This window comes from Mya arenaria, chromosome 14 (assembly GCF_026914265.1).
Source record: "Mya arenaria isolate MELC-2E11 chromosome 14, ASM2691426v1".
In the NCBI taxonomy this organism is placed as follows: Eukaryota; Metazoa; Mollusca; class Bivalvia; order Myida; family Myidae; genus Mya; species Mya arenaria.
In genome coordinates, this window is record NC_069135.1 from 63,129,373 (window position 1) to 63,150,676 (window position 21,304).

At 36.0% G+C, this 21,304-nt stretch overlaps 1 protein-coding gene across 1 annotated transcript; it reads right to left on the reverse strand.

Annotated features, from left to right (window-relative positions):
- Positions 1 to 8,824: 8,824 nt before the first annotated feature.
- On the reverse strand, positions 8,825 to 20,535 carry LOC128218175 (uncharacterized). The gene is made up of 3 exons (XM_052925757.1): positions 20,392 to 20,535; positions 14,719 to 15,723; positions 8,825 to 10,485 (listed from the first exon to the last, which is right to left on the reverse strand). The coding sequence occupies exon 3, from the start codon at positions 10,379 to 10,381 to the stop codon at positions 9,629 to 9,631; it is 753 nt and encodes a 250-aa protein (XP_052781717.1). The 5' UTR covers positions 10,382 to 10,485; positions 14,719 to 15,723; positions 20,392 to 20,535; the 3' UTR covers positions 8,825 to 9,628.
- Positions 20,536 to 21,304: the final 769 nt, after the last annotated feature.

The following is a 21,304-nucleotide window of genomic DNA, read 5'->3' on the forward strand; positions in this document are numbered from 1 at the left end:
TAGGGGTGTTACCACTACTAATATAGTATTACGGGATGTTACATATGCGATAAAGCTGCGTATACACGACAAACATTCATTTAAATTGCAGCATTTAGGGGGCGAACAGTGATCGATAATATAGTATTTGGGGATGGTGTAACCACTGCTGATATCATATTTAGGGATGGTACAGTGATAAAGTATTTTATAGGCGTGGGTGGGGAGGGGCGGGTCATTTTTTTACTGTAGGTGGTTATATCGACACCTGAACTATTGATGTAAATGGGGTTGATATAAACGCCTGAAGAATTGGTTTGGTTGTGGGCATATATTGGGTGAGTTCATTATACCGACGACGCCTGGACAATTGGTTATTTAAATGCCTGAACAATTGGTTAAGAGGGGGTCATATCAACGCCTGAACGATTGGCGTCGGTGGGAGGATCATTTGTTGAGATAGGTTGATATATTGACGACGCGTAAATAATTGGTGCGGAAGGGGCATGATATAAACGCCTGAAAAACGGGTTTAGATGGGGTCATATCAATACTCGAACAATTGTTGGGGATGGGGTTGTCATATCGACGCCTGAATCAATTGTGTGCATGGGGGTTATTTCAACGCCTTAACCATTGCTGTGGATGTGGATATGCCAATGCCAAATCTACGCCTTAACAGTTTGTGGAGTTCCGTGGGTGGGGGGGGGGCGTCATGGGCAAAACCTGTCCGTGTTTTTGTGTAATATATACCATAATAAACAGTCTATCGGTGTATTTTGTTCTGAGCAGACACGTTACAGAGAATTCAATAAACTACAAAATCTATAAACAAAAAAATAAATATTGCGAAAACGCCCACTATTGTGGCAAGTGAAACTAATCATTTTATGATAAATGTATGGTAGACTTACGCGTTATATTATACGGTCTTCTTATTGTTGAATATCATTTCTTTCGATCGATTGTTTCGAATAGACTAATTTCCTCCGTTTTATTTGTTTTGTGCAAAGCAAAAACTTTATCAAAAAAGGGGGAGTAGACCAGTCACATGAATAAACAAATCTTTGCAACCGAAACTAGAAACATAACGTCAAAGAGAACTTACCCCGTAAGCAAAATAATGTTCCTGTTTTACCATACTTTCCCTTGACGGTTATTGTTCAAGTGTTTATATGAGAACAACAGTTACACTGAATAGATATGCGTATTAGTGTAATAGTCTAATTTACTCAACCATACGCTCTTATCAACCGTTTAAAGCACTTTTTGTTATATTACATAATGGTTGTTTAAGAGCATCCAACATGCACTTATGATGGTATATTTAGCGTGCGTACATTCCATGATGCATTGAGTTTCAAGTTTTAAGTTTCAAATTTATTCAGTAAACGCATGTCATACATGCATCACAAAATGAGAATTGCAATGAACATATTATACAGTTACACATAAAGAGGCTTTGAAAATGAACTTCAACCATAATATAATGATTAACATCATGGTATAAAAGGGAGTACACTATTTTCTGAAATTAACTTTTGTAATGATACATTTCATAAATTTACACAATTATGAAACATAATACATTGAGGGAGCGTAATGATCACATTCACTGATCTTATTTTAATTTAATTTGGAAGCGAACGACATGATCATTCTGTATTCAAGGGTGTATATTTACTGATAATGGATCATTAAGGGTAAGGATTTTGAGCCAAGGTTTAAATATTATAAAAATAAAATAAGAATAAATCAAAAAAGGAGTTAAATATGAAAAGTAGCATTATTAACAATTGAATATAAAATTGCTTGAACTAGAAGGCTATGAGGTGGGAGTTATGCACTGCCTGTTCTGAAATATGTTCATGTTTCACTGTTTTATTATCAGTTTTGACCAATAAACAAGTTGTGACATAGGTAGGGTGTGGTCATACGAGAAAAGGATAATAAAAAACATCTGTTTAGTACGAGGAAGTGAGGGTCATATCAATCCCTGAACAAGTTGTGTTAATGGAGCGGGGAGGGGGTGGGGTGTAAATCAACGCTTGAACAACTGATGAACTTTACAGGGACTGTGAATATGATTTGCATTCTTAATACACTAGGTAAGAGTAACTGCTAACAATTCACTTAGTTAAATGATTGTGTCAATCATTTAAAGCTAGATTACCAAACATTTCAATGTTGAATGTTATACCCACACGTGGCAGTTTTTATTACTATGATCAGCCCAAAACTCCCCCACTCATCTCTCACCCATTCCCCTTTCCAAAGCCTCATATATATTATAATGAATCAAATCCTGATGGTCAAGCACCCCCTCTACATATCTTATAACCAGAGATTGTGTAAAGTGTAGGGGCCTTTAAAAGTTCTGTACCTCGCCCCCTTTGCCCCAGGTTTACAGATGTTGACCTTGACTTTATGTACCTTAACACTGTTGAATCATGTTTGGTGTGTACAGTTTACATTGTCACACTTAATCAAGGTCTGCAGTTGTCACTTTTGGTTGAGGTATGTGTTTACCTTCAGTGTCTCTTTTGCTGCAGGTCTGCAGATGATGCATGTCTTTGTGTACCTTGTCATAATTTGTCTAAGCTTGTGTTTACCTAATCGCCTTATCCAGATCTGCAGATGTTGAATGTCGGTATGAATTTTGTTACCGGTGCACAAGGTCTGCAGATGATGTGTGGCTGAATATATCTTGCCACGTGTACACAAAATATACAGATACTGTGTGTGGCTGTATAAACCTTCTCACATGGTCTCCAGGTTTGCAGATGATGATGTGTGTATGTCTGTATATACATTGTCAGCTGAATACCTGGTCTGCAGATGATGTGTGTGTCTGAATATACCTCGTCACTATTCACCAGGCCTGCAGATGATGTGTGAATAAAAACACCTTGTCAACTATACACAAAGTCTGCTGATGATGTGTCTGAAAATATATTGTGAACTGTTCACCACATATCACATACAGATGATGTGTTTGTCCGTATCTACTTTGACACCTGTACACCAGGTCTGCAGATGATTATGATAACCGTATAAGTATGCCTTTTAACACTTTTAAAACAGTAATATTTTATGATTTACATGCAGGTATTGGTCCAATGCCATGGACTATCAACTCTGAGATTTACACTCCCAGATGTCGTAATACAGCTGTGTCAGTGGCAACATTCACGAACTGGATCTTTAACCTACTCGTCTCCATCCTATTTATAACTCTCACAGAAAACCTCACGTGATTCGGTAACAATGATATCACATGACTCTAACATAAACACACATAAAATTCAGTAACGATCAAATAACCCAGAAAAACTTTCAATGTTTTGGTAAGAAAGATATCACTTTTATAGCTCTCACTGGAAATATCACCGACTAATATTACCATTAACAGAAACATCCTCAATGTGAATTGTTCCTAGATTTTGATTGTAAGATAAAGATATACTCGTAAATGTACATTTCTGAGGCAAATGTATGCTGCGTGCGAGCGGGGCAGAGTTGAGGGGCTGAATTTTATACAATTTATCATTTCAGGCACTTTGCTGGCCTGACAGTGTTTTGGGCCTTAGTTCTCTTTATCTGGCTACCGGAAACCAAGGGAAAAAGTCTTGAGGAGGTCGAAGGTCTATTTGCCCAGTCTTGGTGTGGCACCGTTAATGGTGCGGACTACAATACCAAGACAATACAAAATGTAAACATCCGGGGACTCAATAGAGACGGCCGAGAGTCGGAACTTGACTCGCCAGAGTGACATGTCCATCCATAGTGTGGCGCGGTGAAAGTCACGGGTTCAAACATCAAAACAATACTGTATGAATTCGGGAACTTAAAAGAGACACTTGGAAGACAGAATTCGACTCGCAAGAGTGAGCTGAAGGAAATATAGAAATGTATGAAAACGTTAATACGATCTGTAAAAAGAATATAGGATTTTCCATTGAAAGGTGTCATCTTAATGAAAAGGTTTTTTTTTATTTAGTTTTTATTATTCGTATGATAATAGACAAAAACAAATTCAAAATGTGTTTACGATATTTTAAATGTTGACATTATGAATGTGGATATGTATGTATGTAAATGTATACAGGAGTGGTCATCTCATATGAAAACAAATGACCCAGTAAATTCGAATATATAAGAGATTTTTTTATTTATTTCAGTGTAAGACAATTTTCTGTTTCTTAATGCTTATTCCAGAGCTTTATTGATATTATAAAAAAAAATTCTAAATACCCTTTTTTGAAAAGAGTGTTTCTACGCCGCTACTTATGGAACGCCCCTCACTCAAGTATTGCTAATGACGTAGCTGTAAAACGAAATTCAAACGGTTACTTGTTGTTTCAAAGCATATATTTATTTAAACTTATGCGGCCTTTTTTAAATACACACTGTTTATTTTTAAAGTAGTTCTTCAAGTTGATATTTTAACTCATTAATTTGCAGTGAGATTGTTGTAATATCAAATGATCAAATGTAAAAATATGTTATTGTTAATTGAAATTTAGTATCGTTGCATTGCCAAAAAAAGTTATTTGATGCTTCAAATGATGTAACGCCTTTATGATGATTTTCAGATATGTGTGGCTAGTGAAGGAAAATAGTGCATGTACAGTTTATAATATGTCTGTTGATTAAGACGTCTTTTTCCTACTTTTTGAAAAAGCCGTGTTCCCTTTTCTGTATGTTAAAACCTAATATTGTTGTATTGTTTTGTCTTTTACGACATGTTGGAAAGAAACCAGTAAATCATGTAGAGTATTAAACAGGAAGATGGTAAAAAACTTATGTACGTTATTTTCTTCTTGTTAAAACCTATTTTTTCTGGGTTTTTTTTGTAAAAATGCTGATTTTCTTTCGAGATCTCTTGTTACCGATTGCCTATTTAGATTAAGAGTTGCATATCTATAGTCAATTTGATCCTTCCCAACTATTTCACTTGGCCTGATGGCTATGAACATTTCAACAACTAAACTGTCGTTCAAGGCTTAGTTAATCACAGGTTTGATGAAACAGAAAGACGCTATAACAAATATTTCTTAAGAAAGATTTTATTTTGTAAAATGATCTTAAACTGATGTGCAAAAGAATTTTTTTTGTTTAACCTTATGTTGCCAGCACTCCTACGTTTGCCTAATATTTTACCATAAAAGCTTATACATATTTTCCCACTTTTCCATGGGATAATAATGGAGAGCTAATAAGTGTATCTTTTCTTATTGGATATTTCCCATAGAACCAGAATGTTAAAATATACTAAATTTGATTAAAGGTAAAGTACCACAATGTTTTATTTCTGATTAAAAGAAACATGTTCATTGTCTCCTATTGTTACAATGATGAGATGTTCCTTTTCACGATGAAATGCACATGTAGGGGTGTCTCTTTTATCTCTGAATGAGATGCTCCCTTTAACGATGAGCTAAAGCATGTTAAGGTTTCTCTTTTATCTCTGAATGAGATGCTCCCTTTAACGATGAGCTAACACATGTTAAGGTTTCTCTTTTGTCACTAAAACTCACTTTGTTTTGATGTCCCCTTTGTTCGAAATATCAGATTTGAGGTGTTGATAATGTTAAAAGGCCCCCTTTCCCTGAGAGTGATAATGTTAAATTGACGCTGAGTACTGTATATAAAATTGGCCTTTTGTTTGTCTCTGATTGTGATCATTTTAAAATGACATCGTTGTCTTTGCATGTTCCCGTTTGTCTCCAAATATGATCAGTGTTTTATTACTCCTTTATCTCTGATTGTGTTACTGTTAAATATTCTCTTTGTCTTTAATTTTGATCATTGCAATTTGTCCCTTTGTGTGATACCGATGTATTTTGCTTAGTGTGATAAAGTAAAATTGTCCCCTATGTCTCTAATTGTGACCATGTTGAATTTTCAGCTTTGTCTCCGTGTGTGATAATGTGGTAATGTACGCTATATTTATGAGTGAGATCGTGTCGAATAGCTCGTTCTGTTTCTTATTGTGATGATGTTGAATTGTTCTCTTTGTTGCTGAGTTTACAACTATATACTTCTTCCTCTTGTCTCTGAATGTGATCATGTAATTTAGCTGCCTTTGTTTCTGAAAGTGACTCTTGTTGAATTGTTCCTATTGAAGATAGAGTTCTCCCTTTTGTCTCCGCATGTGATCATTTTAAAGTTGAATAGCTTACTTTGTTTCTAAAAAGTGGCTGTTGTTGAATTGTTGCATTATTTCTGAGTGTTATGCTATGTAATTATCTCCCATGTGCCTGAGTGTGAGCATGGTAATTTATTTTTCAATATTCTCTTGGTATGACTGTTATGTTGATGTGTTCCATTTGTCTGAGTGTTAATGGTGATGTGTTCCATTTGTCTTGATCTCATGTGATATTTGTTCTGGCATTAGTTTGTTATGATATTGTCCATTGTTTGTTAAAATATATATGATTTAATAGGAGTTGTTCAAGATTATCAGAATTTCATTGGTTGTGTCTTTGGCACAGAAACGTATCAATTATGCCAAAAACATGTCTTAAGACATAGGTTTATAATAGAGTACAGCAGAGTACGAATTATATAGATAAGCACCATGTTCATTAAAATAAATTTACAGTAGTTTTATCCCCCAAACTATATTTTAAATAAATAATGTAAATGTGATTTATCTAATGAGATGAAATGTGTTTGTTAGTGTATCAGTATTGTAAAATCTTCAAAAAGTTGATCAACCCTTGTTGTGCTATTTTTGGAATAAAATGTTGTGAAATTTGATCATATCATTTGTGTATTCGAATTTACCTGAGCTTAATAGGGTACGTTCCTAAACAAAATTTTGCCGTCAAAAATGAAATATTTTCTAAATGTACTGAAAATTGATGAGCATAAAGAGGTAGGCTTGCTTTAATCATTTATGTGAACAAATATCTTTCCGATGAAGGTAAGTGGAAAACCCCGTTATCATTAAAGGCACCATAATTTCTTTAATTTTATCCTGAATGGCGTCAATAAATATTAAAATTTTATAGAAAAAACCTCATGTTAATTGATAAAAGATATGCACTGAAAAAATTATAATGAAATTCAATTTTAAAATTTGTACACATACAAATTCAAAATATCAGAATAACTCGCATTTTGCGTATTTTATGCTCAACGTCAAATGTGTTCAGTGCTTCAGACGACGTCGCTCTCTATGACTATTTGTATCATATAGCCAAATGTTCAAACTTTCGATATGTAAAAACAATGAGGTTTCGGGGCTAAATTTTGTGTCATTAAACCTCAAATTTAAAACAACAAGTAACTTTCAAGTAAATGACGTTACGTTCCGTAACATCTGAAGGAGTTGAACAAGCTTAAGTAAATATTCGAATCAGTAAAATAAATTATGAAGGTGCAATTGGTTTAACCAATTTTACTATTCTGTTTTAGAACTACTGATAATCGCACCCGGAAGCGTGGCACGCTGCTTGGAGCAACTGCCCATGCAGTCCAGTACCGGCCTATATTTTAGCTTCGGAATTTATTTATAACTTCAAAGTTATAAACTTATCAAATTTCCGCAGGTGATTCTTTTCATTCTTAATTCTTGTTATTTTATAATGAGGGTCACGAAGAACGTAATCTGAAGCTTCTGCGGAAGAGCGTCGACTGTCTATTGCAGGGCTGCGAATGCGGCAACATCAGCGTCCGCGCTGTGAGCTTTTTAGTATATGTTCAATATATTTTGGTCGATTGCAGATAATTTGTAGCTTGTACATTCAGGAAAGATTACTTTGCATAGTCATAAACTATCCGCAAAACCATAAATGTGAGAATGGCTTAAACTATAGCTCAGACATTTATTTATGATTACTATTGTGTCAAAAGCTGCATCGTGTGCTGGGTGGGACGGGGTGGTTAAGGTCTTAACCACTCGGAAAACGAATACAGGCCAGTAAACACGTTTGCACACTCAACCAGTGTCTTGTAATAAAAAGAATGCTCTTCATGTATCGCAATTCCGGTAGTTACATTCTAAATCAGTTGGATAACATGAAGTGAAATCTAAGTTTTTGAGAATGGCTCTGTCGCTAACGCTCACTCTGCCCATTCCTTAGCATTATGATCTATCTGAAGGCCATCTAACTATTACATAGAATAATGGTTTTTGTAACTGGAATACATGCCATACGAATTCAATTCTTCAAATCATCACAATTTAACACCAGCATTACGACTACGTACATAAAACAATGTTGACGTCAACAACGTTAAAAATACATTTTTGAACGCTTTGTTATAAATTAATTGCCAAATTAAACAAAACTTTACCCAAATATCCATGTATTTTATCACATACCTTCCAGCGAAAAGCTGAATATCAGCCTAGAAAATAGTTCATAAAAATATAGGAAGTGCCAGGCATTTAACGAAGCTATCTTGAACACATAATTTAAAAATTGGTATTGATATAGTTATATGAATTTAGGCATCTCTCAAGGAATTTCCAGACCTTTATGATGTAAAACTATATTCAAGTGGCGCCAAATGTATCACTTGATGTGAAAAATGGTATGGTGTTAGATAGCGCCTTTTTGCACTAACCGACGCCGCGTATATAAGTTATTATAGCAAAACATGCGGACAAAAAACATCTGAAACTTTATTATGGCCAATTTACAAATTATTTGAAATATATTTAATGTTGAACGTCAATTGGACATGGGTGATGCCTTCGATGCCAAACAATTACCCGTAATGCAGGACACACAACAAAAGTTGTATTTTAAAGGGACTCTTCCATGGTTAAGATAATGCACTATTTCCTCATTTTATTCATACGAAATAAAGTGTGTCAAATCATCAGGACTGTTAAACTATGCCAGTTGCACCTTTTTTTTTACAAATGTTGATATATGCTAAACAAATTGTCTTTGAATTCCACGATTTCCATACCTCTTACAAATCAGCTAAAGGCTGTTTGTATAATTTATTCAATAGATATATGAGGAAACAAGTTGCACATTGGTCAATGTCTGTTTACTCATTAATATATAAGGGACCTTTATTACTATGGTTTATGTCTGTTTAAATAATTCAATCCATTTTTGGAAACAATTCACACTTAGGTCAATGTCTATAGAATTATTAATTCAATATACATGTATAAGGATACGTACATATATGTTTAATTTCAATATAAACACATTATAAACATCATATTTACTAAAAATAAAACTGCATGAAAATATGAAACACCGTGTCTATAACTCTATATTCTTGATCATTCAATTACACAATAACAATGTTTGACTTAACATTCAAACATTTTACATAAACTTCGTTTATATGTGGTAAGAAGCCAACTTGTTAGTATAATTCATACACAATCAGCTACTACCATTTCAATTACTAATACACATTCTCATACTCGTATATTCATGTCTTATAACAAATTACTACACGACTTCTCACTTATGAAAACTGTAAAAATTCAACATAAAAGTCAATTATCCGTCAAATACTTTCGAATGAATTTAATTACGCGATATGTGAAATTAAGCATTGTATAAGCGTATATTCAGTATGATACTATACATTAGAATTATTCTTAAACATAACAAATACTTCACACATGATACAGATTTAACTCATATTAATTGGCAAGCTTGATCTATACTAAGTTGAATACTTTTACGAAATTCTTCAGTTCAGGTCTATATAATAGACTGCAGGTGACAAAGATCATCTTCTTCTGTGAGCAGTAGGCCACACAGTATGGCTTCTCTATCCCCTCCTCCTTCCCCAGCAGTTGGGTTATCTTGCCGGTGAGCGTGTCCAGTAACAGGATGTTGTTGCTGTCCCTATCACACAAGAGCAGTTGATTGTCCCCAATGGCTGTCAGACCTTGTGGTGATTTCATAATCGGGTCTTGATAGGACTGGAGCACCTCTAGTGAGATGCTCAGCTTTGTTATGGTGTTGGTGTCCCAGTCTGAGACATATATGGCCGGAGGAGTCTGGCTCTCTCTGGTCACTGTCAGATACCACGGCTTCAGAAACAAAGGTTTTCCAATGCTGTCATTGTCCACACTCTTCTTCACCTTTCCCTTCATGTCCATCAATACAACCTTGACTGGGTTGGTAAAGGACACTATCAGGTTGTCATCACAGAAATCTATTCCACGACATTCTCCATCCACTTTAACAACATCCTGTAGTGGGACATTTCCCTGAGTAAAAACGAACTGTATCTTCTTCTCCCAAGGCAGAGTGACGGCTGCCCTGTCCCCGGGCAGGAGACACAGGTCCCACGGACCACCTGGCAGTTTCACCTGAGACACCAGCTTATTCGCGGTGTCAACCAGCTTTAATGAGCGATTGTAGCAATCAGACAGCAGTAGCCTGTCCACTGGCAGGAGGGCCATACTGGCCAGGAAGCAGTCACGGGTGTCATTCAATGCCTTTACTGGGACGTGATGCAGCTTACTAAACTGGGACTGGCTAAGGTCTGCACGGCTCTGTTTTAAGGCTGAAATATCGAAATAAAACTGTTGATGAACAACAACTTGCACTAGAGTTTATTTTTGCCCGCTTCGCTTGTCTTCAACATTTAGCAAACTTAGATCTGTTCATAATAAACACATATATCAATAGATGTGTCTATGACCTTGACAGAAAGTGCATGTATGAAACAATATACGAAATAAAGCATGGGCATGTTTACAAAGCTAATAATAAATTGTCTTGAATTGTTTTCAAATATGAACTAAGTAAATTGTTTAAACATAATTAATATGATACACCACAAATGCCGCGTGTTGTGTTTTCATATATCTGAAACTTATAACTAAGTTTTGGTGATAAAAAAGTGTTGTCAACTCAAATGATATTATAAACAAATCATACTCAAAAGTGTGTTTTGATTAATCCTCCATTTTGAATACGTAAATGTATATAAACACTATGGATGGCAACGAGTAGTAAAATTGGTACTCGAGTACTCGTACAATCTTTCGATCGAGTACACGGGTGCTCGATTACTCGGAAAAAAAATGAATTCGTTTTTGGGAAAGACAAGATCGTGTAAACATGAATATTATTGGTCATTTTCATCTTTAGATAAGACTTTTATTATGTACTTTAACAGACAATTAAATAAAAGGAAAACAAATGCTGTTTCATTCGTTTAATTTTGTCTTTTTTATTTCACTTTAATGATTATATATATAAGTATGTACTGCAAATTAGTTACAATATAGCTGGAAAGTTAAACCCGTATTTATTCAAGCGTTTAGATAGTCGAGATTTATAATGAACATCAATCAGAATTACAATGAACGAAAATTAACAGCGTACATAAAAATAATGAACGAAATACTTTGTACTGTATTACTGCTGTTTACCTCATTAATATTCATAATTCTTGAATTAAAATATCAACCAATCAATTGTGATAATCATTGCAAAAATAGTTACAATACGCCCATTAAGAAATCAATGCTCGTTACGTTAGCGTCCATTGTTTGGTGAAAGGTCTCTAATTGTTAAAAAATAGAATTGTGTAGGTGAAAGTACCGCTATCAAAACTTCGCTAAATGACATCAGTGCTAGGACGCTTTGTTGACAGTCTGCATATCCCAACTAATTTATTAGGGTCAATTGTGTACACAGCGGGGATAAGTGGGACCGTAAATTGTCCTCTTGGCAACTAACCAGACCTGTTACTTCGTCTGTAAATCGTGTATTTTGTGATTTTTGTAGATTGTTTATTTTTTCCGAGTACTCGAGTATTGATTTGGACGTTCGATCGAGTACTCGGGTATTCGTTGCCATCCCTAATAAGCACACTTTTGAATGAATTTAAAAGGTTTTTATAGTAAATACTTTGCAAAATCTTGGTGTCATAGTTTGTGAAACACCCAATAAGATGTAAAAAAACACAAGTTCGTTTCCAGTTTCCCGCCCTTCTTATTTTCGCTCGTTATTTTTAATGATTATCACCTGCTTTGTCATAACACACAAGTAGTGATCACACTGACACTAAAATACTTTATGCCACTCTTATTTGGATATTACTCACAAACAAGTCCTAAAGTTATTTTTATGAAGAAACATCCAGCATAGGGGGGCAGTATCAGCCAGGAAGTGTACGGTGTAACAATATGGGACAGTGTCAGTCAGTGAAGTACACGGTGTAACCATAGGGGGCAGTATCAGTCAGATAATGTATACAGTGTGACCATAGGAAGCAGTATCAGTCAGAGAAGTTACAGTGTAACCATAGGCGGCAGTATCAGTCAGAGAAGTCTACAGTGTGACCATAGGGTGTAGCATCAGTCAGCGGAAGTATACAGTGTGACCATAGGGGCAGTATCAGTCAGAGGAAGTATACAGTGTAACCATAGGGGGCAGTATCAGTCAGAGAAGTATACAGTGTAACCATAGGGGGCAGTATCAGCCAGAGAAGTATACAGTGTAACCATAGGGGGCAGTATCAGCCAGAGAAGCATACGGTGTAACCACGGAGAGCAGTATCAGCCAGAGAAGTATACGGTGTAACCATAGGGGGCAGTATCAGTCAGAGAAGTATACGGTGTGACCATAGGAAGCAGTATCAGTCAGAGAAGTTACAGTGTAACCATAGGGGGCAGTATCAGTCAGAGAGGTCTACAGTGTGACCATAGGGTGTAGTATCAGTCAGCGGAAGTATACAGTGTGACCATAGGGGCAGTATCAGTCAGAGGAAGTATACAGTGTGAACATAGGGGGCAGTATCAGTTATAGAAGTTACAGTGTAACCATAGGGTGAAGTAGCAGTCAGAGGAAGTAAACAGTGTGACCATAGGGGCAGTATCAGTCAGAGGAAGTATACAGTGTGACCATAGGGGGCAGTATCAGTCAGAGAAGTTACAATGTAACCATAGGGGGCGGTATCAGCCAGAGAAGTCTACAGGGTGACCATAGGGGCAGTATCAGTCGGAGGAAGTATACGGTGTGACCATAAGGGCAGTATCAGTCAGAGGAAGTATACGGTGTGACCATAGGGGCAGTATCAGTCAGCGGAAGTATACGGTGTGACCATAGGGGCAGTATCAATCAGAGGAAGTATACGGTGTGACCATAGGGTGAAGTATCACACAGGGAAGTATGAAGTGTTACCATAGGGGCAGTATCAGTCCAAGAAGACTACGGTGTAACCATAGGGGGCAGTATCATTCAGAGAAGAATACGGTGTGACCATAGGGGACAGTATCACTCAGAGAAGTATAAAGAGTTATCACAGGGGCAGTATCAGTCCAAGAAGACTACGGTGTAACCATAGGCGGCATTATCGGTGAGAGAAAAATACGGGGTAACCATGGGGGTAAGAATTAGTAAGGGAAGTATACGTTGTAACCACTTGGTAAAGTTTTTTATCAGAGAACAATACGGTGTAACCACACAGATTTAGTATCAGTCAGAGAGGTATATGGTGTAACCAGAGGAGACAGTATCTAGGCAAAGAAGAATACGGTGTAACCTCAGGGGAAACTATCACACAGAGAAATATAAGGTGTAACATTAGCCAGAAAAATATATGGTTAAACCATTTGGGTCAAAATCAGTCAGTGAATTAGTGTAAGTTATGCATAAGAAGCAGTTTCAGTCGGAGAAGTATACAGTGTGACCATAGGGTGTACGCAGAAACCGTAGGGGACATTGTCAGCCAAGGAAGTTTACGGTGTTAGGTTTATGGAAGTATTAGCTATATGAATAAACATTAAAGTCCTAGGGCGCAGTATCAGTCAGAGACGAGTACTGTTTAAGCATAGGAGGTAGTATCAACAAGAGGAGAATACAATGTAACCATTGGGGACACTGCAAGTCCAAACAGTAAACGGTGTTACAATAGGGAGCAGTATCAGTCAGATAAGTATACAGTGTTACCATAGGGGGCGGTATCAACATTAGAAGTAAACGATGTAAACAAAGGGGGCGCTATCAGTAATAGAGCAGTGTACAGTGAAGTTTTAAGGCATTAATATACAATTTATTTATTAGGGTCAATTGTATGCACAGTGGGGTTTAGAGGTACCGTAAATTGTCGTCTAGGAAATGCGTCAGATCGTATACTTACGTCTGTTACAAATCGTGTATTTGGTGAGTTTTATAAAAAAAAAATTAAAAAAAATTGAGTACTCGAGTAGTGATTAGGTACTCGGGTACTCTGTTGATTGATCTAGTACTCGAGTACTCTGGTACTCGTTGCCATCCCTAAAATATATAACAAATATAATAAATTTGTGACTGAAACTGCCGCCTATGCTAGCTATAATAATACAGCGACATTTTAATAATAGATAAAGATACATGAAATAATCTCTGACCGATACTGCTACCTATGATGACAACGCTGTACCATTAATAAGTGTTAATACCTTCTTAAATAGTCTAACAAAGTGAAATAAAGTGAATTGATGCAATGTTTTAAAACAACGCATTTTGAGGTCATGCCAAGACATACACTGTGTACTTTACACTGCGGATAATTAATTCAATATTAAACAGAACACATAGAACACTCACAGGCACAACACACATGAACACACACACACACGTTCAAGCACACGCTTCCGATTTTGGATTAACTTCTGTTTTAAAGGAAATTATACGAATCCCAAGTGACATGGAGAATGGAGGGCAATAAAGTCATATGGCGTAAAATAAAAGATTTAAATAAAACATGAAACCTAATTGTAATATAACTGCTTTGGTTGCTTACCTGACACCTGAGGTTTTGTCTGCTGTCCTGCCAAATCTGACGCCACCTGGTCTGCCAAATCTGACGCCACTTGGTCTGCCAAATCTGACGCCACCTGGTCTGCCAAATCTGACGCCACCTGGTCCACTCTGCCAATTGCTGTGCATGAAGCCAGCAGCTGTTCTGTGGTGGGGTCCCTTGTGAACTTGAAGTATGACACACTTTTTTTTACCTCTGATGTCTTTAAGGGCTGACTGAAAACCGACTAACTCCTGAAATGCCCTTGTTCCAGATATGAACAACTGGTTACTGTTGACCTCCTTGGCTTGTAGATCGACCTTGAGCTTCTCAGTGGCAGCTTGTATGTCTTGGCAATTTGATTTTAGTTCACTCAACAGGCTTTGTGATTTTTGTTTCTTCTGCTCAATTTCTTCCAGTAGCTCTTGTTCCCTCTTATCCAGGTATTGGTTGATATCATTCCTGAACTTTCGAAGCGCATTGATATTTGTAAAGCTCTCTTCATCAATATATTTCATGCTTGCTTGTATGTTGTCGGAAAGGTTGCCGATATCATTGACCACCTGGACAAGTCCTGCCTTCAGACCGTTGTATTTTGGGCCCTCCTTGTACCGCTTTGCCACTTGAGAAATCCTTTCAATAGTGCATGAGCTGTGTTCTTTCTCAGCCAAGCAGTCTCCACACAAAAGTGTCTCGTGATTTGGACAAAAGTATTTTATGTACTCTTCGGCATGGCGTTGACATGTTTCCGTAAAATGCTTATTCTCACTCTCTGGTTGGAGTGAAGAAGGCATGGTAATCTTGTCCTGAAGAGGGTGGCTTTTGGTAAACGTCATGTTCCTGTGTACTCGGGCACAGTTGGAACACAGGAACTCCTTGCAGACGGTACAGAAGGCATCAGGTGGGATGTCCTTGCCATCGTTCGCACATGTCTGGCAGAATGTGTGGTCAGACACCGATCCAGTTCCCTCGGGTGCCTTTTTACCTGAGACTGCATCCATCTTGAGTCTAAAATCATAATTTGATTGTCAAATATACACTCGGTTTACGAAGTTCTAAACGATTTACAGGAGCGGACCCAGGAGTTGATGTTCGAGGGGGAAAACAAAGGAACGTAATATTTAATATTCGCAACTCCCTCAGAACCGAAATTTATTTGAATTAAATTGTTGACAGTGGAGGTGGGGGTACTCCCTACAGAAAGTTTTTTAATTTGAAAGCCGCAATGGTGCATTTTTTGCCTATTTTATTACCTTCTTCTGCTATATTGAAATAAAAGAGAAAACATGGACAAATTAAGTGAGCATGCGCCCGGTGCTACCCTACTCATAATGTGCTGGTGATTTTTGCCGTCAGCCTGGCACCACCCCCACAATTAATTTCTACAAATAACCATAGTTGAAATCTAGTGAAGAAAATGTGCGAACATCACACAAGAATGCACCATTTCAAATTGAAGGTAGCTAAAAGTTTGGTTTGAGACCTCGTGGAAACACTAACAAGACTCGACTACGCCGCTTTAACTTAGAAGTGAATACAATAACGATGTAATATGTGAACAAGAATCGCGATGTGACAAAACCAGGTTTTTAATGATTGGCAGAAGAGATTCAGTTTCAACTGCTTTCTTTTATTTTTTTGTAACAGTGACCTTGATTCTAAGGGCCCAAACACAATCTCATAAAAATCCTCCATACACTCTTCCTACATATCAAGTTTGGTCACAGTATGTCAACCATAATTGAAACTGTAATCTATTTTTAGTAACAGTGACCTAGACCCTAGGGGGCCAAAAGGCAAACCATGAAAGCTCTGCATAAACTTGTCCTATATACCAAGTTTGGTCACACGTTGTCAACCCTTACTTGAGTTAATCAGTACTTACAATGTTTCTTTTTTAACAACAGTGACCTTGACCTAACCAGAGATCTCGGGGCCCAAAACACAATCTCAGAAAAGGTTTCTATAAACTCCTCCAATACACCATGTTTGGTCACAATATGTAGACCCTTACTTAAGTAATTCAATACCAACCCTTTTTCTATTAATAGTTACCTTGACCTTAATTGTAGGGGCCTCAAAAGCATTCTCATAAAAGGTATCTTCGTATATACCAAGTTTCGTCTCTTTATGTCAACCCTAGCTATAATTGTTCGATACATAAGATGCCTTTGATGCTGCCCTCCCACCAGCCCGCCCGAACAATGACGCAAGACATTCAAATAATATGTTTTCCCTTTATGAAAATGGGTTAAGAATATAAACATGTGTTTTTAGAAGGAAATTAAAATAAAATTTAAAAAATAAAAAAAATCAAGGGCCATAATTTGTATTCAGAGTTAAAATGGAGTTATGTTTCTTGTTGTAAGGTGGTCGTTAATAATTTTGAATTTTATTCCGTGCATTGAATGAAAGGTGTAGACGTTTTTTTTTATTAAAATCCCAACTTGCCCTTAACTTTAACTTGACCTAAAACTTTAACCGAAGTCAGGTAGGGGCAATTACTTGTATTAAGGATAATATGGTATAATGTAACCTCATTGTGTGATGGTCCTGAACAATTGTGTGAAGTATTAAGTCAATTGAATGAAGGTATAGAAGTTATTAATAGCTATCCCAACCTGCCCTAAAACTTAAACCTAAGTTTCATAGTCAATCAGGGGCCATAATTTGAATAAAAGATAACATGGGGCCGTATGCAATATGCATCTTAGTTAATATTTTCAACTTAGTGAGAATTTCGTAGCTTTTGACAAAGATTATTTTAAATACCCGCTCCTTTATATCAGATTTATTCATATGCATATATTGTTTAGACCATTTTCTTTCTTATTTTCAGATTTTTGTTGTACAAACATTGTTCGTTTTCTTAAAATTCAAATTAAAAAAATGGCAATTTTTCACTTAGTTGAAAAATATTATTAAGATGCTTATTGAATACGGCCCATGAAGTTATCTTACCTCCTTATGTAATGGCTCTGAACAACTGTGTGTAGTATTAAGTCAATTGAATAAATGGTATTGGACTTATAAGTGAAAATCCCAGAGAAAAAACCTGCCCTAAAACTTAGTCCATACAAAGGCCAGGATTCCTTGTAAGCTTTTTTGGTACGGCAAACTGTTGGCAACATTGAAACATAAAAATGTCGGAATTAAATGAAAGTCTTTCTAAGTCCAGTGACATTGATACCGGGCCTATCGATACCGGGACTTCTGCAGAGAGATTTATATATTACCGTGTACTGACTGTGACGTAAAACCCGGTACCAACATAATCCGGAATCATAAATTGTGCCATTTTCAAGTTACTCTAACCAAAACTAATGGTGATATGAAGCCCTTTTATGACACGTGTTACACGTGTTGCCAATTAATGAATGTGTGAGCGCCAGTGTCGGGATGTTCATTCCATTTTTTAATTGCATCAAACAATAAAATGTTTATAGCAATATTTATTTGCATATATACCACTTTATAATAGAAAGTTCTGATTTCTTTTTAAATCTGAAGAAAATGTTTTAATAAGATATTATGCTACACCGAATTGTTTTTAACATTATAGCAGTTAGCACTTAGCTAATGCTAATATTATAAAGAATGTTATATGATTTAAGTGTCATTTTTATTCATTACAAAATATGTTGCTTTGAGTTTTATGTATTTTGGAAATACTAAAAGAGAAAGTGTTCTGTTACAATTATGTAAAATCACACGATTTACACAATATTTCATTTCTTGATGTATTCGTATATTTCTATAGGGAGAAATTTGTGCATCGAAAACAAGGCATGTTGTGAAGTAGTTTTCAGAACAGCATTTTTGAATGAGACCACAAATGCCATAGGGTTTACGGCAGCAATAAGATACACCAATTAGCCCTTTGATTAGTCTTTCATGGGTCAGTATAACTGATTACTTCAGAGCCCGTAAACGTCAGATCATAATTGTGTATTTATTAATATTAAAACACTTACGAGTGTTAAAATATTTACTCGTATTTGTTTATAACTCTGATTAATTCATTTAGTTATGTATATTGTTTATACAATAATTTGATATATATAAGTCGGACAATGAGATTATCTACTCTGAAAGTGTCAACTTTAAAAGGCCATGCACCAATTAACAGATACACAGGAAAATGACCCCATGCTGTGAGACAAGTGCAATAAACAAGGGATGCACAGCGGGGAGTTATCATGCCGCATATACCTGAAGTTAAAATATTATAAGATGTATACATTCTCAACCGTTTCACTGTAATTTTCTCATGTTTGGAATGAACAGAACCTTTCTCAGATAGGCATGTTTGTAGCTGTTATATTTGAAATCAGACCAGAACAGTCTATTTTTTTATCTAAGCATTACAAGCTCATTGCCATAATAACACATACACCAGCAAAGACATGTTTTTAAGGCATGTAGACAACAGAATTGCAACTTTATTGTTAGTATACGATTTTGCATACAAATAAGACCTATTACACTTACCTTTTAAAGATCAACACACACTGGATGTTCATTAAAATGAATTATTTTTTTCCTAATCTATTCCCCAAACAGGGCATTTTCATCTTCTTTGCTATGGGCCGAAATTAGGCTACTTCACAATTGGAAAAAAATGGCATATTTTTCCAATTTCCAGATATTTTTTTCACAATTCCCAGATATTTTTCCCAAATAGGAAGATCTTACTTCAACAATTTACAATAATAATTTATTCTGTTTGAGCAAATTATTTTTATCTTTTTTAGTTAACATAAGAAGAATGCTGTATAATTTAAACGTTATTTGAGGACCAATTAGTCCGTATATTGTTATCAATTCTTTAACTCTATTAAGAACGAACTCTTTGAAGATTAAAACTAATCTCTCTCCCTCTCTTGTCATTGCGTCATGTTAAAAAAGTGAAGTCAAAGACAAAATATCTCCCCAATAAGATCTACATGCTTATCAATTGGAAGTCCATACATTTTAGACCTTTCAACCTTGACCCTGTGGAGTGTTTGTACACATTTCATATTAAAAAGGTCATACATTTTATGAAAAAAAATCAGCTAAAGTAGACTCACGTGTATAATATGAGCCTTTTTTGTAACATGAGTTCCAAGTTTCATATGGATACATTGACCCGTGTTTAAAAGGTGTCTTCAATCCTCATATGTGGAATTTCCCATTTTGAGACGTTTACGCATTTAAATTTCCCAATTTGCAGAATTTCACGCGTTTAATTTTCCCAAAATGAAAAGGCTAGGCCTCTTCACAATTTTTGGTGAAAAAGCCCTGCCAAATATCACACTAGAATTAAAAGACAATTACTATTGAAATAAAATATATTGTATTTAAGATTTACAGCTTGATAAAAGTGTAATTTTAAGGTGACTGTCAACCTACTAATACATGTTAATTATACTATTTTTCGTTCTTGAAATCAAACTCTCTTTTCTGTTGTTTTTTAAGATATTCAAAGTCATAGTTGATTATTGTTGACATTGATACCGGGCCTATCGATACCAGGATTTCTTTAGAGAATATTATATTTACCAGTATCGACTATGACGAAACACCCGATATCAACATAATCAGGTATCATAAACTGAGATACCGGATTTTTCCAATATCGATACCGGGTACCGGGTTTAATCACCACCCGAAAAAATACTATTTTATACTTACTTTTGTTGACTTTTGAAGAAAGTCCTTTCCGATAGTTACTCGAATATCTTAAGAACACAAAACTCATTACTTTCAAATGTGGTTGTATTATTTAAATAGTTGCAGTTTGGATAGTCATCGAATTTCAGGCGTCTTCAAAAACGAAAGTAGTAACTTTCTTGATAAGAAATAAGGGAGGTTATCATAGTTGGTGCTACAACCCGGTACCCGGGTTATGTTGATACCGGCCTGCGTGATTAATAAGATCAGATGATAAATCCCGTTATATCATGGTCTGCTATTTATTGCCGATTGACGTAATGATTATTCGATAACAAAATCTGGTTTTAAAGGCATATGTTAAAGTTTTAGCATCTCCGTTAATCCTTGTGAATCCTATGATACATTTAAGTGTCTATTTCCCTTATGCTTGTTCTATAGAAAATTATATTATTTAGAAGACATATTTAACCTACCAAATAAGACCGACCCCTTTGCAACTCTTTGCAGACGGGACTTAATACATTAGGAAGGATGTTCTTCCAATCGTCTGCGAAGGCATGCAGAGCGTGATGCCAGAAGCTGATCCTGAAGCATGGGGTGCCTTCTTTCCGGGGATCTGCATCCATCCCGAATATCCTGCGGCAATTACAATTGTAAAATCTACATTTGCATACGCTTTACCATCTTAATTAGGACAAGATATGAATCTCACTCATGACTTTTAACCGTCCGACCTGCTTTCGTCTCCCGTCCAAAACTTTGCCATTCGCTTAATACAAGTATGCGATTTGAATTAAACTTTCAATTAGTGACCACCGTAAGACGACACTTGAGTTCTTTTACTTCAAGGTGAAGGTCAATGTCAATCGCATTGCTGGGTCAAGGTCTCTGCGCGAGTTTTGTTCTTTGATCTTTATCAGTTTCTGAATTA